This window comes from Clavelina lepadiformis, chromosome 5, assembly GCF_947623445.1.
Source record: "Clavelina lepadiformis chromosome 5, kaClaLepa1.1, whole genome shotgun sequence".
NCBI lineage: Eukaryota > Metazoa > Chordata > Ascidiacea > Aplousobranchia > Clavelinidae > Clavelina > Clavelina lepadiformis.
In genome coordinates, this window is record NC_135244.1 from 8321946 (window position 1) to 8341991 (window position 20046).

The 20046-nt window shown below is 34.5% G+C and overlaps 2 protein-coding genes and 1 long non-coding RNA gene across 4 annotated transcripts; 1 reads left to right on the forward strand and 2 right to left on the reverse strand.

Moving 5' to 3' along the window:
• Positions 1-487: 487 nt before the first annotated feature.
• Positions 488-13532, reverse strand: LOC143461103 (uncharacterized). Of its 2 annotated transcripts, none has more exons than XR_013117996.1 (3): positions 13406-13532; positions 1079-1248; positions 488-879 (listed from the first exon to the last, which is right to left on the reverse strand). It is a non-coding gene; the product is annotated as an uncharacterized LOC143461103 (long non-coding RNA). The 2 variants fall into 2 exon arrangements; XR_013117995.1 differs by lacking the exon at positions 13406-13532 and having other exon boundaries at positions 488-664; positions 764-879; positions 1079-1757.
• On the forward strand, positions 8684-10762 carry LOC143461102 (uncharacterized). Its single transcript, XM_076958878.1, has 3 exons — positions 8684-9061; positions 9264-9665; positions 9782-10762. Exons 1-3 carry the CDS (start codon positions 9048-9050, stop codon positions 10515-10517), a joined length of 1152 nt encoding a protein of 383 aa, XP_076814993.1. The 5' UTR covers positions 8684-9047; the 3' UTR covers positions 10518-10762.
• Positions 13533-15268: 1736 nt separating the features above from the next.
• LOC143458943 (uncharacterized) lies at positions 15269-16444 on the reverse strand. The gene is made up of 2 exons (XM_076955855.1): positions 16079-16444; positions 15269-15947 (listed from the first exon to the last, which is right to left on the reverse strand). The coding sequence occupies exons 1-2, from the start codon at positions 16378-16380 to the stop codon at positions 15269-15271; spliced, it is 981 nt and encodes a 326-aa protein (XP_076811970.1). The 5' UTR covers positions 16381-16444.
• Positions 16445-20046: the final 3602 nt, after the last annotated feature.

Below are 20046 nucleotides of genomic sequence, written 5' to 3' on the forward strand. Positions count from 1 at the left end.
GGAGTCGGACAGCGGGGTTTCCGGATTAAAGGGGTAAAATGCATAGGAAGAAATCCGTTCCCGGCAGTTTTGTGTCGGATAGCGTGGATTCCGGTTCATCGGGGTCCGGATTAACGAGGTCCCACTGTATTCTACTTATCAACTATATGGATTATGTTCAACTGAACTATGGTTTCATTGAGAAAAATAAGATTATACATAATGGTAAATGTACTATAAATCAGTGGTGTTGAGAACATTGAAACTGTATTTAGTCAATAGCCTATACAATGTATCAATTTAAAAAGGTTTAGCCAGTAAGTATGTTTAATATGTAACAGTATCCATGTTTAGTATGTAAATACTACAAACCATACTACAGAAATTTTACAGGTAAAGATATGAAAATTTCCGAAAAAAATAATAAAAATTTACAATATTTTTTGTAAAAACTGCTGCCAAGATTTAAGGGGTCAATTTTACAGGATTTTTTTTAACAGTGATCAAAAGCAGTGGAAGAAACGCCGCTATTTTTGATTTGATTAAACGATACATCTAACGAAACAGCGTTCGGCATTACCGCTATTACATTTTTGGGTAAAGACGAAATGGCGTTTTAGGACACTATATACAAGCGATCTCATATGCTTGTAAACACTTAATGAGATGACGAAAAGTCTACGAACTGAAAAACAAGCCATTGATGAACAGCAAGCATCATTGAAAACTAAGTGGGTATAAGTTAACCGGAAAACAACTAAATAGTTGGGTAAACACAGTATACCTGGTTTCTATAAAAGTTTAATGACGTCAGCTCGGAAGGAAGATACTTGGATACTCCAATAAAAGAATTGTAACCAAAATACAACGTTTCAAGCTGTGTATAGTCCCCCGAAAAGACTGCAAGTATACACGTACTGTAACTGTGATGATGCTGTCATTATTTAACCTTACAAGATACTGCATATGTCATTGTCATGTTTATACACCATATTGAGCTGTGATTACGACAACAAAACGCAGACATATCTCAGGTACATATTTCACATTACAAGTCGCAAAGTAATATCAATTCAAATGAGACGTGTTTGTTGCTGACCTACATAAGGTTTGATGTTGTTGATTGACAGCTGATTGTTGCTAAGGTTCATCGTATTCAATTACTTTAGACCAGAAAAGGAATCGGCGTCGATAATTTTCAGTTTGTTAAGAGATAAATCTATGTTTGTCACATTGACTGGCATCTTCGGAATTTTTTCCAGATCTAATCTATAAACAGCCTGGAAGTTTTCCCATAATATAATCTTAAAAATTCTTGCAACAAGTCGTGGCTATACTTAAAATATCACATTATTAAACTTTTACTCTGCAAGGTTTCTTGAAAAAATAGTTAGCCTATGTACAAAAAGTTCGATATAACCAGAACTCAAATAAGATGAAAAAAACACGGGTAACAAGTAAAAAATTAGATTGAATCCACTCTGCAACATGTAGTCCTATACCAAATATTAAAAACAATTAATCGTTTGCTTCACTTGCCTGCTGCAGTTTACCATTCCTTCGGGAAAGCAATGAAACTTTTCTGGACATTCGACAACGATTGCCTCATTGTGTGTAGAAATGTTTTTTTGTCAAATATTTCTTTGCTGTGAAGCTTTCTTGTCACAGTATGATATCTCATTTTGCCGTGAATGTTCTTCCTTTGAACAATCTTTGCTTGCGCCTTTGCTGCATAAGTCAAGCATTTAATTGCAAGAGAATTGCAACTATTATAAGTATTGATCTAAATCTGAAACACATTTTGAAGTATACCAGGAATCAGCTGTCTATGTGTGGTTAGGCTAAAAAAACATTGAGTGCAGCGAACGCGTTAGCTAAACTGCCATTTCTTTGCTAATGACTGCCAAATTAAAAAGAGAAATCAAACAACATTGCCTTTTTACTTATTAACCAATACCCAATCAATGTTTGGAACTATTTTACTGTTTTGCAGTTATTGTGATATCACACGTTTCTAAGAAAATATTTTTATTTACCTATTTCGTACTATGTGTATTCCATTGTGTTTCAGAAAAATTTTAAGCATTGTTTTTTTAAGTTATAAGCAATACAGATAAGAAGAAGTAAGCGTAAAAGCAATGATACTTCTCCCTTTTCTTGAAGACCTCACTTTCAATAATTTCAGTTTCAAAGCTAGCTTTTTATATTAAAAATAAATCTAATTCTGCAGCTATCACTGGCTTGACTTGAAGGCTTTTGCCCAGGAGGTACTGGTATATGCGGCAACTGTGCTGGTATGTTGCTAAACAGAGTTTGGTCCTAAACTACAGGTTTATGTAATAATGGATAATAAAGTCATGGTGAGTAGCATTCTATGACAGCGTTAAGGATTTCCAAAGTTTCATATAAGCTTGCTGTACAAAGTCTGTTGTTTTTAGTTAAACACTTGTCTCGTAAATTTACGGCATTTTCTTGATTTGTTAGCCGTCCGCGGTCGGACATTCAAACACAACATGCAGGAACTCAAATTTAGGTTGAAAGGAACCTAAATTGAGTTCACACAAACATTTTTCACGTTCATGTTTTATGTTTGATTAAACAGTAGAACGAGCGTGCTTGCTTAGTTAGAAAAACAAAAAATCCGAACGTGATAAAACTGATAATATTTATGTGGAAGTAGTCTTAAAATATTTGGAGTATTGGATATATGATGCACACCCGTGTGTTTGCCTCGTTTATATTGCAGGAGCAGACCAAAAGCAGCAACACAATTCGAACTTAAGTTGATCTGTACAGATTTATAATAGTTAAAACAAACTGCTTTAGTTTATAATTGTGTTATCCCGATTGGTAACAGACATGATGAATGAGGAGATAGCAAATTACAGAAAGTTGTATCGTCAGCAGTGAAGGTAGATTGCAGGATATACAAAGGTTGTTGCGGGGACAAACGATGATTGAGATGTGAGTTTACACCCTACGGCTGACAAAGTTTTATTAAAATGAGAGAATCATTTTGCAATGAATTTTCATTCGGATATTATTATTTATTTATTTATTTATTAATTTATTTTCTCACTAATTACTTTGTTGAACCTTACACAACCTCAGCCGGTTTTGTAGATGCCCACAGATAGTGCAGGATAGTTTATGACAATTTTATGGTTACCTAACCAACTGCAATCAATTACTGTAACGGTACAAACTTTTCTATTCCCTGTGGAACACCTGCAGGTACGTCGAGTTGCTACACAAAGAACTCCTTTTTGCCGACAATAGAGCAATTGAATGCTGATAAATGTCATACGAAAAGTACAGGTTGTCGTAATAATTTTCTTTAAACAAAGAAACCTTCGTTGTAGAACAAATAAAATAGAAAATTTTAGAGTTAAGACGGAGATTAATACCGTTCATCGTTACCGTTTCCGCAGAAGTATTCTTATTGGCGAATACCCTACGGCCTAGTGTGTTTTCATCTTTTTGTTCAGAGCTTAAATGTTTTTTTAACTGGATTTTCAATCCCTGATAATAATTCATAAATGTTAAACTGCGTGAACACAGAAAAACTACCTGTACAGACGCTATCTAACAGAAAACGTATAAGCTAGTTGCTTATTAGAAAAGATATAGATAAGATAAATTTCAATAAAAACCGTAGGGCCTATGTTGATCCTACTACCATTCTTAGCACGTTACGTTGTACAACAGTACAGATTATATTAAGGCTGTAAAAGACAGCATCAAATTTAGAGCTTGGCACAGATTTAAAATCCGAGGTAATTTTTGCACCGTCAGATTTTTCTGTGAAATAGAAATAGCCGGAAGAAGCATTTTTCCTACATTGCTGTTAACACTGTTGACGTTGGCTACAAATACTTTTTTTTTTTAAAACTAATTTCTATCAAGCAGCAAAAGACATGATCTCATATCTCACTAATGAGATTCCTATACCTAACAACAATCATTTACAATCATATACAAATTTTTTCAATAATTTTGCTAGGCCTTGACAATGTTAAAAAGTTGTTTGTGGACATGATTTCATCTTTTGGCCACATGGTAGCGCTACTTAACAATGTTTAAAAAGTTGGTCAACGTCACCGGTTACTCCGTGAACGTTGGAACTTGGTTTGAAACAAGTTCAGCATGATGGCGTCGTTGTTCAGAGAGGTTGTTATAACTTAGTTTCTACTGATAAAACGAAAACTTTAAAATCTTGAGGACGTTATCACTTGACGTCTCAGGGTGTACTTGTCAGACTATCTAGCTTTATTTGATATATCACTTGACAATATAGTTCACTTAAACATTGTACATTTCAACAAGGCTTTGTGATTGTACGAAATGTTTTTAAAGCTCTACCTGGTATCACAGACATGCCGTTTAATCTAATGCTTTTGGTGGCAATGATGCGTTGATTTTTCGACAAACGATAAATATGAAAAGTGCAAGTTGTTGTTCTTTTTCAAGTAAGGTTTCATATATGTCGTTTGTATAACTTTTTAGAGTTCATCAAAAGAGTACGGCTCGATTTTAAAAATAGTGCAGTTCCGTAAATGTGTAAAAAGTGTATCCAAAATGTGAGGAAATGCGCTTGGTAATTAAGTCGCAAATTACGTTTTGAAAGACCCGTGGTCTATAATTATGAGGAGAAAAGGAACTGTACCCTCGGAGAAAAGTGGTCGCATTTCCCGTTTACGCAACTGCATCAACCTGTTTATTCAAATTCACGGGCCCTTTTCCGGGTAGTGTCTATTGACAGCATTTTACTGTCGCCGCCAGGTAGTAAACCTAGGCAAACCACCTGTGGTTGAATTGCTCAGATCTCACGTATTATTTGGTGATAAATGATATGATAATATGTAATAAATCCTTATCAAAACGCTTTGGAAGCTATCAAATTTCATCTGTTCTACAATTTATTGCTTTTAAATTTTTGAATAATCGGTGATGTGTTGGCGGGGTATTTTGCAGACGGAAATACGACCAGACAAAATTTCCATAGCGTACGACAAATGGTTGTTCAAGTATATTGGTATACTTAATACTTTGAAATGGGCTACTTATTGTGGAAAAGTTTGTACTTTATGAAACTCCTCGACCGTGAAAATTGCTATACCCTGTTTATATTATGACCAAACAAACAAAGGGTTTTACAGATTACATGTATAAACTGCATGTTAACGTATAAATTAGTCAAATACATCTTCAGCAGCCATAAAGTTTAAATGGCAAAACGTTATTATATAGAGAAGTTCTGTGGGGTCTAGACTGTATACCGTCCCGTAATTGTCGCATATACACTATTTTGTCAAATCTTTGTTCTAGATCAGGGGTTCTTAAACTTTTTGGCACACGCCCCCCTTGACGGTACCTAAAAATTTCGCGCCCCCCCTCATTGTAAAATAAAAAAGCATTAAACAAAACAACAATTTATTTTCAATTAACTTTCATTAATGAGAAGGATGTAGTTGTTTTTGGGAAACCAAACGATTAATTCGAGGCTTTGTGGAAGATAATGTACATCTTAGGTCGGCTGCACAGTCAAGTTTGTTCCTAGGTTTTGTCTTTATATTCATGAAGATGACGCTGCAAACGACTTGGTCTCAAAACGTCGTTGCTTAGCTTTTCTAAGCATATCACGCATTGCGGTACGACTTTTTCGTTCACTGTGGTAACTATACAGCCATACGTCAGATAATTTTGGTCATACTTTCTCTTTTTTCCACTCAACACAATTAGTTTAATTACTAAAATATCTGGTTATTAAATCAATACTAAATTTAAGTTTTACTTCATTTTACGGTTTTAATATTGGCTGACGTTGGTTTTACCGTATTTAAACCGGGTGCGCGACATTACTATTTTTATTATGTGTGGCCGACACTGCACACAAGTTTTCAATCGTTAATGACTCGAAAATTATACGTCGTAAACTTCGGATATTTACAGGTTAGTAGCAAAATCATCTGGCTTCCTGTATACATCATAATTGTAAAACTAAAGAAAATCCATTTAGTGTAAGTTAAGTATTTCTACAAGTGATACATTTGTAAAAGTTTTTCTTGTTACACCGCCCCCCGTTGTGAGAAAAACAGGTCACGCTAAAAGAGAACAGTTAGTCGAGCTAGGATTGCATGAATGAGTAAAGGAAAACAATACGCTTCAACGCGGAGAGACAACAGATATTATGACGTAACAATTGACGTATTTCAGAATCAAATTTCAAAAATACAATTGCCATCGTGACACACTTTAAAATTTTAATAAAAATGAACCTATAGCGAAAGTCAAGAAAGCATGTTTAGACATAGCTCATATAATAGACAGTTTGTCATCTCTCGCGCCCCCCTTATGAATGTTACACGCCCCCCAGTTTAAGAACCACTGTTCTAGATAGACGGAAATATGCATTCATTCGAAACGACTTTGCAACTTAATTTCAACCCTAACAGAAATACTTTATTTGATTAAAATATATTTAAACAATTGAAGAAGTGAACCTACAGCGTATAACGTAAACTTCAGGTGCGCTATACCTGTATTTTCGTTATATATTTTTACCGTTTTTTTTTCCTAACCATTCGAACACTGACTATTTTGTGTAACCATAGCTGAAATTTTCCACAGAGTGTAATTGCAAGTTTACTACTCAATTTAAAGATTATACTTTTTAGCGATGCTGCACGTTCTTTGCTGCTTTGAACAAAAGAGTTTTAAATGCACGGTTACTTTCAAAAAATCATATTCTTATTCCTTGTAGAAAATCAAATTGGTTTATGTAAATATCCAGGACAGTGTTGTTACACATATACTAACAAAATGTTTAGTGGTGCAAAATTTAATTTTATATAAGTCATGTGTAAATATGTTTTACTTTGACAGCAATTACCTCATCGTAAATATAGAGCAGTTTCTGATTCCAAAATAGTGTTGTAATCATCTGTTATATACTGCGTGTTTACAACAATCTTAGTGATGTTTTACAAGACTTTAAAAGCACTCGTATGACAACTATTCATAAAAATAGATTTTTATGTTTGCTTCATAATGTTGGTTGCTTGCTACATGTAGTTCATTTGTTTGCGGTGTCAATATAAGATGACTAACTACCCTGTCTCTGACGTTGTTCCGATTCTGATGTTTGACAGTGAAAAACGAAATTCAAGACAAGCAGCCGGCATTTTTTGCTTTGGAAGTTTATTGCTTGGTTTTGATCGCGTTTTAAATTTTATATTTTGAAATGCTTCTGATATTGCAAGCACTTCCCTTTGGCGCGTTGCCTCATACTTCCACGTCATAAAATCGCCTAATCAGTTTCGATTTTCACTGCATTTTTTATTGTTGTCTTAGACTTACTGCTCGATATTACGCACAAGTGTATATGTTTGTACATTGTAGCGGTCAAAAGGTAAAGCCCTTTTAGGTTCCAAGATGGTAAGTTTTAATTTTTGAAAAAGCCTTTGATATTGCAAAGTGCGATACTTTTAAATCTTTCACGCACCAGTCTTATGACCAAGCCAAAGGTTTTCAAAAAAGATCAGAAACTTTCCCACTTTTTATTGCAACGTGAATAATACTTATACCTATATAAGATATTTTAGATATTGCATTGTTGTCAAGCACATGATCACAATGCGAAAAACTGCCCTATCAACTAAAAGCAAGAATGGGAAGTAATCTCGTGATATGACCTTCGGTGCACGTAGCCTACTTTTCATTGTTTATACTGCATTCCTTTTGCGAAGAACTCTTTTTCTCCTGCAACATATTCATGGATAAATATTATGTAATATGTTATTTTTAATTCCCGTAAAGTAACAGCATTAAAAAAAAGCAAGAAACAATCAGCTGGAGCTTCAGAAAAAAACGTTTGTAACATTCATTACATCTATACATTTATTGTTTTGCATTTATTTATTTATTGTTACACTTTTCGATATTTTTATTAATTTTTTGAGACTTGCCTTCCTACCATAAACATATAACAACTTCCGATTGAATCACGCCAGTCGAATCAGTCTGTATAGCAATACTAGTTCTTAAGTCCGTTACATATATTAAGTGCATGTACCTCATCAGAGGTTCCGCCTGAAGTGCTGGTGGTTATCTAAATTGAAGGCTTATGACGTACAAAAGTTCTAACTTTAGCGATGGGGTCCTGTATGAGACTGTGTGGGTGAAATCTTTTGATCCACTATCGCTTATAGAGAAAAGCGATGTTAACTTTACTTTTTATATAAAACTTTTAACAGCGTTTCAATCAAAATATCTTATCAGATACCACAGTGTTGGTACAACTTTATGGCCAACTATCCCACTGGTAACAATGACTCAAAGCAAATATACTTAAGGAATATTATATTTATTTAACATCAGGTATATACGGACGCCTGACATCATACAATTCAGGTTAGTATTCCTGACAATGTCACTAAACCAAGTGTGAAGGCTGGTTATAACGTTGCCTTTTTTGTATGCCTAAGAATCAAACAGTTAAATATCAAGTTAAATGTGGCGCGTGGTAAAACACTCGTAACCATGCCGTGTAACGATCCTTCGGGAAATTCCCCTTCGTCATATTCGATACTTTCAAAAAATATTACAACAGTCGGAAACTGATTAGGTGATTTTATGACGTGGAAGTTTGTTTCCTATGACGCAACGCGCCAAGGGGGAGAACTTCACACATCTGGCCAATAAAAGAAAACATGCTGTCAATCGCGGGACGCCCGCCTTTTTCCCATGAACTATTTTTATGCGCGAGGCGTATAAATACTGCAGCAACTACAACAAGACTGCAGATGAGTTCAGTTTGAGCGATAATAATTCGATCAGTTCTGAGGAACCGATGTTGGCAGCCAACGCGAAAGAAACGGAATGTGAATTATATTAATACAAAATCAAACAGTATAGGTCTATACTTGTGATGCATGATATAATCAACACATACATTTTATGTTTGCAGTAATTTATTAGAAAGCGAAAAGCATCTTTGCAAAATTGTTCTTCAAAGTGAATTCAACCGAAGTCAACCTACAAACTATAACAAACAGAGAAGCATTGCAATGGACTTGACACGGTATAACCTTTTTATATTAATGGAAAAATAAAGTTATTTTTATGTATTTGCGCGTGGTTTAAAATCTCAAACTTACCTGCGATACCTACTTCTTTTTTTGAAATGCAGTATTTTTCGTTTTGTTGTGATTATATTGATTTGTAAATTATTTTCTCCGATAAAACTTTTCGAAAAAAACTGAACTTTGTTTTTGTTTGTACAGAGTCGTAAAAATAGAACAATCTACATCAACTGATGATTGGCTTCAAATTCGAGAGTGCTTTGTACACTCGTTTCGTCACTACCCGCTTTACAAATACATGGTCCCTGAGGAATCAAAGCGGGATGAATTTTTACGTGCCTACCTCGACGCAAATTACGAAGTCACTGTTGGTAGCGGACAAGGTATATTGTTGGCCGTCAAGATTCCTGCTGACGACAATTTTGCTTCAATTCCCAATGAGACTGCGGCAACACCATCCAAAGTGATTGGTGGTGTCGTGTTTCTACCCCCTTCTAATGACGGCTGTGGATGGGCGATTGGAAGTGACGAGCCATACTGGCAAGCTTACGAAAAATACGGACTTGCCAAAGTTTCAAAGACCGGATTTGAAAGAGTTTTGAGGTAAATTTTTAAGCCTACAAATTTTTGCTATGTACGGTCATTCAACAGTAGGTGTCATTAATACGTGTCACTAATTTCAAACACATGCTGACAAAAAATTGTGCGGTTTAATTTAGATACGAAGCTTGGGAAAATGAAAATGTTGCTCAAAAAGCATCCAGGACCAAAATTCCTCTTTGGAATGGACTCTTTTGCGCCATCTCGCCCAAATACTCGTCCAAGGGACTGGGTACAACTGTTTACAAAGAAGCAATCAGAATAATGGCGAGCTACTGGGACGAAAATCATGTTGCAGTGAAAGCAAAATCCACCATTTCTATCGCTGAATCGGTTCGTCAGGAGAAGAATGGTTCAAAACCCTCCAACCAACTCCAACAAGAATCCAGCTTCCTTGACAAAATTGTTCGCAATTTATTTTTCAAGAACCTCCACATTTTCTCCTTACTTAGTCACAGACAGCTTCCCCAGCCGGTAATTGTGCAGACAAAAGATTCCAAAATTAACTTAAAACCCAAACTCACATCAGCTCAAGCGAAAACCCAGTCAACCGATACAATGCACATGACCTCTGCACCACTGGTGGTAGCTATAAGTCATAGCGATAGGGCTGCACATTTTCACCAAGCCAACGGCTTTCTTCCCGTACTTCGTATACCTTTTTACGATGAAGTGGAAAACATAACGCCGTTCTACACTCACGTTTTGATTCTCGACCCTTTCCGCACAGGAAAACTTGATGAGATTTCTTCCGGCTTACAAGCCCACGTAAATGAAGAAGACATAAAAACCTCCAGCCACGCCCACTTTAACAACTTAATGATTGCTCAACGAGATCCGTTAATTTTGCAATAAACCAATGTTGTATTTTACTTATATACTGTTTTTCTGAATATGCAATATTTTTAGATGGGCGTACCCTAGACTTTTATTTTTATTGCAAATTTATCGTCGTTTTTACCTTTTAAATTATTCTGCTTTTTGTGTCCTGTTATGACTTTTACTTGATTTTTTAATTATACATACATATAGCCTACAATGACATTGATTGTTGAATATCTTTTAATAGAATACAGTACTTAAGAAAAACAAGTTGAGGTTTGCGTGCTTCATAAAGAGCATATTATAGATTCTGCGCTAAGTGCCAATTCGATTACTATACACTATCCGATTATTGGGAACAAAGTCTGCAATCATTATAAAATAATCATTTCTACTATCAGTTATAAAGTAATTATTGAAATCAAAGTTTGCAGGAGAGAAAAAAACGACAACTAGGTCACAAACAACAATTGACTGGCTTATAAGATTTTAATACCTCTTAACTGATTAAGTATTTGCGCTATTTCAAAAACCTTATCTTACTTATAACAATTTTCCCATTCAGTTGTCAACAGAGCACATTGAAAATAATTACAGCATTTGCCGAAGATAGTTCAAATATTACGTTGCTTTGATTTAAAATTTGCTTTGTTTCTTTTTAATCATTTCATTCCAAAGATGCAAGAAAAACATGGCAGGCTATAACAATATACCTGTAGACATATTGTTGACCGGTAATTAGGTTAATCTTAAAAACACCGAATTTATCTCTCAATACATCCATTATGATTTGTTTTTGTAAATTTGTTGTGTATTTTGATTAGATTAGTGTGCTATTATTTTTACCTTGAAGTTTTTTGTAGGACCTCACCTGTCGCAAGAGTGTCAATTACACTTTTTTTAGCTTATTTAAATTGAGAATATATTATGGACGCTGTCATAATCCTACACCGCATTTTTGAAATACATCCTTTTTTCTCCTTTGCTTATTAAGTTTTCCATGTTCATATCTGTCTTCGCCGTCTGATGGAAAACGTGGTTATTTTTGCAACGTTTAAAGTCAAATTGTCTTGAAAGATTTTTTGACGCCTGCAAATATATTATATATAGATACGTTGAATGCATACCATGAACATGACGCGTTTTTTGATATAATTCAAACCTGCTAGATCGTTTCGTTTGTACAAATGCATGGCAGTGTTTTCCATTGCGGTATAGGTAGCAATTTTTTAACAAAATAACAGGAGCTTACTTTGAAGGGATTTCGTCATTTGTTGTTCTTCCTTATATGCGGCATTACGTGTCCGGTACTTGTCACAATAAATGTATGCTCTGAAGACTGATTATCTCTTAAAACTGTAAACGCTTGTTTTCAACAGCTATTAACATCGAGGAGCTTTACTAAAGTGGTCATCTTTATGCTAATCTTTTGCTTCGGGTCATTTCCCGCTCACGCTGCTGCAGTCTGATTGCTATCGACTTTATATAAGCCGTCGAACGGTCAGTGTATAAGCCTCTATTGCCCGTTGAAAAGTATCGGTCCCAAACTACTAAGCGCACCGAGACAAGTACTCCTTTCACTCTGTAAGTAGAACTTCTCCCATTAACCGGAGTTCCATATCGATCTTATTCGATTTTAGCCTCTTGTCAAACACATTTTTGCTGATTTTGAAGTTTTGTTTGGCCATCGAGTAACCTGATCACATGATTGAGCTTCTCCACTACACAAACGCAATACAAAATAAAGAACAGAAAACGTTTTTAACTGCACGACCAGGGGTATTGAATCACTGTTTAGCAGATTATTTGAAATTGGTCCATGTAATCGTTTGTGCTGATGTCTGATCGTTCTCTTTACAACTCTTTAGCTTTAATTAAACTTTAAATTCTAATTAAGCAAGATCGTTTTCGTTTTCGATTTTTTTCAAATAATGATTTCCCTACGTTAAAGTGACGACATCAATAAATATCAAACAATTTCAAGAATGTTTAATTGCTTATGGTTTCAAATACCTTATACAGCGGATTTAATGACTTAGATAGAATAAATGTACGCGAGCCTGGTAGCTTATAGCGTAGGGAATATAAAGGCTACAGTATGCCTATAATACGTAACATCCGGCAGATATATAAAAAAGAGGAACTTTATTATCTGGAAGAAAATACGTTTGGAATATTTTTGTACCATAACTGCGTAACGTCTTGTGGTCACAGTTCCTCAAAACAGAAAACGTGATGACATCATTAACAAATACCACACGTTGTGAAGAATGTGCTTGATTCTAAATTTAAGCTACGTTCCCCGACGACTATGTTTTTAGCAATACGCCGTTGAAGGAGATAACTGGCATATTTTAAGAATTGTTTTGTGAAAAACAAACCTACATATTTTGGAAGAAAATAACCGAAGAGTACTTTTCCGTATAGCTATAACCATGTTTCTCTCTTGGTCACACAGCAGTTGCTTTATCCAAATCATTGCGTATGGTCGTAAACCATTAAAGAACGGTTAGAAAATCATATCGACACAGCGGAACCGATTCACTATCTAGCATAAATTTTATTATTATAATCTAACATAACATAATTTTTATATTAAACGGTTTTCTTGCACCTATGGGCTACAGCTTAGTTTTAATTCAACTCTAGCCAAAAAAATGTTAAAAACCAAAGGTGGGAAATATGAACTTTGTAGTTGAATTAATTCGAAAATGGGAAAACAGATGAAATAGGATTAGAACTGCTGACCTAAACCTAACCGCCTACGTTCAACAACAGGCTGCGTGACCTACATATACAGTGAAATAGTCACCTTGTTTCCAATGTCGTGGTAATGACAACAAGCACATCAAAACTATTTCAACACTTTGTTCTTACTCTTACCACACTTGGTTTATTTACTACGTTAACTTTATTTTTACCTTTATTTTCCGTTGTTTGCCCGGTTAGTTGTCCTATTCTTTCTGACCACTTCTAGGCCAATTCTAGTTTCCAGTATTTAGGGTTCCTAGCACATTGACGTAAACGTCTTTCATAACGGTGTGCACACGATGTCCAAAAGACAATGAGATTATAAATTGTAAAGGTTTGCAAATTCCTCTGAGGTCGTAGTTCATCGTTCTGTTTCTAGAGTTGCTGCTGGGATGACGCAGCTTATAATGCTTGAATAGAATGAACGTCAAGACGGATAAAGGAGAAACATAATTCTGCAAATCTTTGCTCTTGACGAAAGTATTTTTTTGCGTTGAAATATTCGTTGGTTATAACTTTATAAGCTTGTAGTTTGGTATAGGCTGCAAAACTCGATAATGGATAAGTATTTGTGCTATTTGCTTTGCTTGAAGTTTGTCTCATGTGTATTTGCAAAACTTTCAAACTTTCGTTTCTTATAACTCTAAGATAATGTTACATTACTTCACTGTTTAATACGTTTAAATTTATTTGTAAGGTTAAAAGTTCCCATTGATAGTAAATATCACGTGAGCGTTTTTGATTTTAACGACTCAGTTGCGCGGAATACCGGTGTTGTATTTTTGCAAACGTCGCACACGCCAGCAACGACATTCTACTTGAAATGTATGTTATGGTTGTACATTGTACAAGAATATCTCACCTAAATCTTAATTCAGCAAAACCAAGCAGCAAACGCCGCATTTAACATTGACGTCATACTATGTAAATGTTCATAGTTTATTTTGCAGAAAGAACATATCAACATAACAATCAATCTCATATGAGCGTTAATTCTTGGTCAGACAAACAAGTAGGCAGTTTGTTCAAAGCGCTTTTAACCAGGGGAAATTGAACTATAATCTTTGTTAATTAGCTACGCTTTTAGCACGCACTTCTTGTTAACCAATTAGCCTCACAATAATCGAATTACAAGCACCGCTTTTACGCAGCTATTTTAAAATCAGCAATTTACTATTCCGAGCAATTTCCTGACATAAACGTCAGGTACAAATAAAGTGGCTTGTTTCGATATTTAAACCTGTTTTGCTTAAAACATAACGTATAATGGTAACTCCACAACAAAACCACTACTAAGATATATAGGCAGCAACAACGGGCGTAAGTGTAGGTTCACAACAATGTTTATGAATAGTTTTAAAGCTCTTCGATATTGCGCCGTATGGTTAACATATAATGTTTGAGACATGCCTCAAAAAATCAAAGTTGAACGGTTTTGGCAAAAAACTTACTCGAAATGAAAAAGCAAATTGAATAAAAATTGCTTATAAATTTTGGTATAATGTCTATAGGCGTATTTCTATTAAATTATCCGATCTATAGAGTTAGTTTATAGCTTCCAATATATTGTATGACTTTTGCTACGACAAAAAAAATAGTTATATATTACATATAGTAATATACAATACACACTATGAAATGAAGTACAATATAATTTATTTTCATAAAATATCGCAGTGAAAATATTTTGAATTTTAACAAACCAAAAAACGCTGATCAAAGTTGCAATCAAAATCAATAATGTAATTAATTATATTAAAAGCATTTATTAATATTTTAACATTAACATCAACACATTAACATTTAAAATTGAAAAAAATAATTGATAATATCAAAAGTAGGTAACTAAGTTACATATATGACATATAATACTTCGTGAAGGCAATAAGTTTCATCATTGTTTCAATAAAAACACATTGTTGTGAGTACACGCTTTTTTAATTAATACCTATATACTATATACGTATATAATATTGATACCTATGTTACGTTTAACATGCAAACAAATCAAATAATCATTGAAAAATATGAAGTCATTTCACAATAATTTTATCGGTTGGTGCAGATTTCAGAGTGTCGTACAAATGGCTTGTTTGCGTTATCTCCAAATCTGTCGTCAAGGAAACATCTTTTTGCATGCCGCTGGTTAATTCGTGGAGTCTTCCTGTTGAAAATGGGTCAAGTGCGAGAATGTGGGTGTTAAAATGGGTTATATTATCGGAGTCGTCAAAAAACGGAACTTTTGACACCGGATGAAAACCATTTGATTTATGGAAATGGGCAGCCCTATCGCTGTGACTAATAGCGACCACGAGAGGTGCTGAAAATCGGGCTTTGTTGCATTTCATGTTGGTAAAGTGTGATATAGTGTCTTTGGAAACAAATTCGTCCTTAAGTACTGTAAAATGTTCTTTCAGTTCTTTCAAAGACAAACGACGCTTACACAATGAAACAATTTTATCCACTTGTTCCATTCTTTGCTGTTTAGTTTCCTTGACGGATTGAGATCGCTGGTAAGTTTGTCTGATTTTCGTCGACATTTGCTTTTGAAGCCAGTATTTCGTCATTATGTCGATGGCTTTCTTATAAACGAGCGTTCCCAGACCCTGAGAGGAATACTCGGGCGAAATTGCACAGAACAAACCATTCCATAGAGGTATACCTAGTTTTGAAACCTTTTTGTTAACCTTTTCATTCTCCCATGCTTCGTACCTGATACAGAAATGAGTGTAATTAGCATGTTTATTATAGACTTTTAAGTCAACGTTTACATAATCCATCTCTAAACGATCACTTTGCGACAGCATCTATGAATAGTATTGCAAACTTATTTTCGCACATACCGAATTACTCTTTGGTATCCTTCTTCAGAAATTTTTGCAAGGCCATGTTTTTCGTAAGCTTGCCAGTAGGGTTCATCATTTCCGATTGCCCAACCACAGCCGTCTGCAGAAGGTGGAAGAAAAAGGACTCCGCCGATAACTTTCGTTTCTTTCGAGTTGGTTTCTGGGTCATTGTTACTGTCATCAGAAGACCAAAACCGAATGACCAGCAGTATTCCTTGGCCGCTCCCAACTGTAACTTCGTAGTTGGCGTCCAAGTATGCGCGTAAAAAATCGTCTCTCTTTGTGTCATCTGGCACCATGTACTTGTATAGTGGGTAGCGGTGGAACGAACGGACGTAGCACTCGCGGACTGCTTCCCAGTCTTTGTAAGATTTCGACAGTTCAATTTTCAAATTTCTGGAAATCGTAAGTTTAAAGTTTTTTAAATAAAACTTCGCTGTTTTACATTTCCAAGACCAGTATTGATTTATAATAACTTTAAGTAGGGTATATGTTGATTATAGTAAAGCTCACCTCTTTGAGTCCATTGCAAATAGCTCTGAGTGCGGAATTCTTTGATAAAAATTTGTACCCTCGAAGATATACGGTTGGTGCTGATTCACTTAAATCGCTTGCTTGGAAACACTCTGAAAAGGAATTAATGTCGGTTATGTGCCAGGGCAGGCTATATATGAGCTTGCAAGAGAAAAAGATAATTCAAAACATTTGTCGTTGTACCATCTTATCGATTGTTTGTTGCTAAAGTTTTCTCAACAAATAGTAAGCGTCTAAGCCGGGGAATATAGCTACAGCTATTAATCATCAATGTTACCCCAGTTTGAACGTATTACGTCACGTGCCTATAAGTGCCTAGTTTGTTCAGACAACAGAGTAATTCCATGTACATATACGGTGTGTTATACTCTTTAGCAAACAACGTCATTTGCGTTGAGTTAATAAATAATAGTTTTATTACCAAACACTGCTATTATTGGTTAAACCATTAAATTAGGTCAGAAAAGGAGAAATGCTGATTGGAAATATCCTATATCTTATACTTAACTCAGTGGTTATTACAAACCTGAATAAACAAGTATAAATTATTATAGTTTTTCCATGTTAATTTTTTTTGTTTTTGTTTAAAATTAATTACAAAATGTACAAAAAACTCCAAGTAAAACTTATTTTTCTATCACGCATCTAACTATGCCAGGCTGTGCGTTTTTTTTGAAGAAATTGATCAACAACTATGGCTTTGGACGACTTTTGAGAGATTATCAATAAACAAATTGAATTATTTATTCGAACCTCAGTTTTTGAGTAATGCATTTCAGACAAATCAGCGTTCATGAAAGCAACATCTTTTTGTCGGATAGACGAATTATTTGCAATGGCGGTTTAACCATGAAAAGTGATGTGAAATATTTTGAAAATCATTTTTAACTAAATAAATATTTTGATAATTCGATCGAGTTATTAATTTCCAATTAATTCAGTCTTTAAGTAAAAAATTACAAAACATCATTAGTCGGTGAGTGATTCATTTATAAGAGTAGTAACGGCGCCACATCCCATGTGCCATCTAACATATTTGTTTTCCAAAGCAAAGTATATCGGAGTATGTGTTCTTTTTGGATGGCTTGGTCAATATTTGCGTGCAACTAATTTCGATGTTGTGACTTTACCACGCCTCCACACAACGGCAACGCTTTGGTTTATTTTACGCCGACTTTAAGGACCAAAATAGAATCAAGATTCTAAAATAACCTGCCCAACCATATAAGGTTGCATTCATTTAACGATTAATTATTTAAGAGATGACCTATAGAATTATTTCTGGACAAATTTTCCTTATCAAACTTGAGGTTAAGGAGCAACGTCGTAATTTCGGAACTGACGTGTATCAAATTTCATCACTTTGACGATTTGTTTAATTGTCAACAAAGTTTCCAAATATAGAACCGTATTGATGACAAATTGATAATTTTTTTAGCACTTTACTTCATTTATTTTAGAACTATTCGTTGAAGGTCACCTTTACAGCTTGAAATATGCATGTCGCGATGAAAACATTTCTTTATTATGCCGATTACATACGATTGCTTTCACTCTCTTCAACGTTTGTGGTTACTTCCTGGTCAAAGTTACAGCGTGTAAACGAACTTTAACCTGGTTTTTCTGTTGGAAACCTGTTTTACTATAAACTCATAATTGATGCATTAACTCGTATTTTCCAGTTTTTGATTGTGTCATTACAAACTTTTGACTTGCATTCTTAACAGAAACTTCCACAAGGTGCAATATGCCACAAACGGACGCTTTGTAAATTTTGTGAGTGTGCTTGTAATTGCTTCCTTATTAATCAAACAGGCTTTTGTCCAGGAAAATGTTTAGTAACGAACCATTTCAAGCTAAAAACAACTTACCTCGCAATTTTAGCTATAGGATTATTGCAATACTTACAGCCAAAGAGAAAAGTAAAAATGTCGGAATGAAGTGGTTTTGTGTCAAATGAACTTTATTTGCTGGAAACTAAAACTGATGAGTCACGAAAGCTATATACTATGGTTTTGTTTAGTTATTGATAGGATTGGTGAACGACAAAACAAAGTAAACAAATGTTTTTTAACTGCTGTGTAATAAAAATACCCAACCTATCTTTGGGTTAAATTTAGGCTACTAAATCATCGAGTATAGATTTCTCAAAGTCGAGCTCAAAAATGTACCTTTAACGTTTGACTAACATCACAGCAAAGACAGCTGCTAAAGCGATTTTATACATTTTAGTATTATTATTACATGATCTTAGAATGACTACTGGTGGTTTTAGTTAAATTTTGAGTGTGTGTTTGCGTTTGCGTATCTTTTTTATATTTTCATTAAAAATTATACTTTTCACCAAGTTACTATTACAAAAGGTTTTGCAAAGTTTTTTGGTTCAGATTTTTGTGCTAAACTTCCTTTTTTGAGCATTTCCCCTCAATGACACAAATTGAAAGTCGTTGACGCTATTTATCTTGTCAAATTGCTAAAGAAGTTACAAGATTTTCTTGTTATACCCTTATACTTGACAATAGCGTATTTTTTACAGATAATATTCAGTCTTTCAAGGTTAATTGTCTGATCAAGCAAAAGAGCGCAATAAACTTGCAAGAAAACTTTTTGTTTGTATAATCTATACAACAAATAACATTGCCGGTATTGATTAACGTTTGTTTGCACAATTCTCAGTGCTTATAGTCGTAAAGAATTAATGAGATATAAAGAAATAAGTCAACGCACAAAGATTTTGTAAACATTTCACTTGTTTTATGAAATTAAATCAAACTAACTCGTTAGTTTTTGAAATATCGTATGTTGTACGTTTAAGCCCTTTGCTCTCTGATAAGTGATAACTTATGGGTATTCTTCAAAATAAAATATCCGCTTGGTCAATATTTGCGCGCAGTTAACGTCGATGTTGTGACTTTACCACGTTTCTGCACAACAGCGACTGGTTTTGTTAACTTTACGATGACTATCACTATACGAATCAAAATAGAACCAAGATCCCAAAATAACCTGAACCTGAAAGGTTGCGTTTCAATGATTATATTCTTCACACAAATGACCTAAAATTTTGCTTGATCAAAATTGAGGTAGAGCGATGACGTAACTTGGAATTTGACGTGTTGAAGTTGAGTCATGACCGCGATTCATTTTATTGTCCATAAAATTTTCCTAAAGTGGATTCTTTCAAGGACAAGTTGATAATTTTGTTAACACTTATCATCATTTACTTTAACACTGATCATGGAAGGTTACCGTTCTATAGCTTCCTTTGGCATTTATTGAGCTCTCGTTTCTATCATATCAATGAAAGGTATAAATATAAGATTGCAATTAAAAAGATTTTGAAACAAAACGATGTAAACACATGAAAGAATGCGACAAGGACCCTTTATATATAATTATATATACTGTATAGTTTTTATCTACGGTAAATA

Coding starts and splice junctions, on each gene's coding strand:
- LOC143461102 (XM_076958878.1), top strand. Junction 9,666..9,781: donor GGATTTGAAAGAGTTTTGAG/GTAAATTTTTAA, acceptor GGTTTAATTTAG/ATACGAAGCTTGGGAAAATG.
- LOC143458943 (XM_076955855.1), bottom strand. CDS start 16,380: ATGGTGCCAGATGACACAAAGAGAGACGATTTTTTACGCGCATACTTG. Junction 15,948..16,078: donor GGATACCAAAGAGTAATTCG/GTATGTGCGAAA, acceptor TTTCTGTATCAG/GTACGAAGCATGGGAGAATG.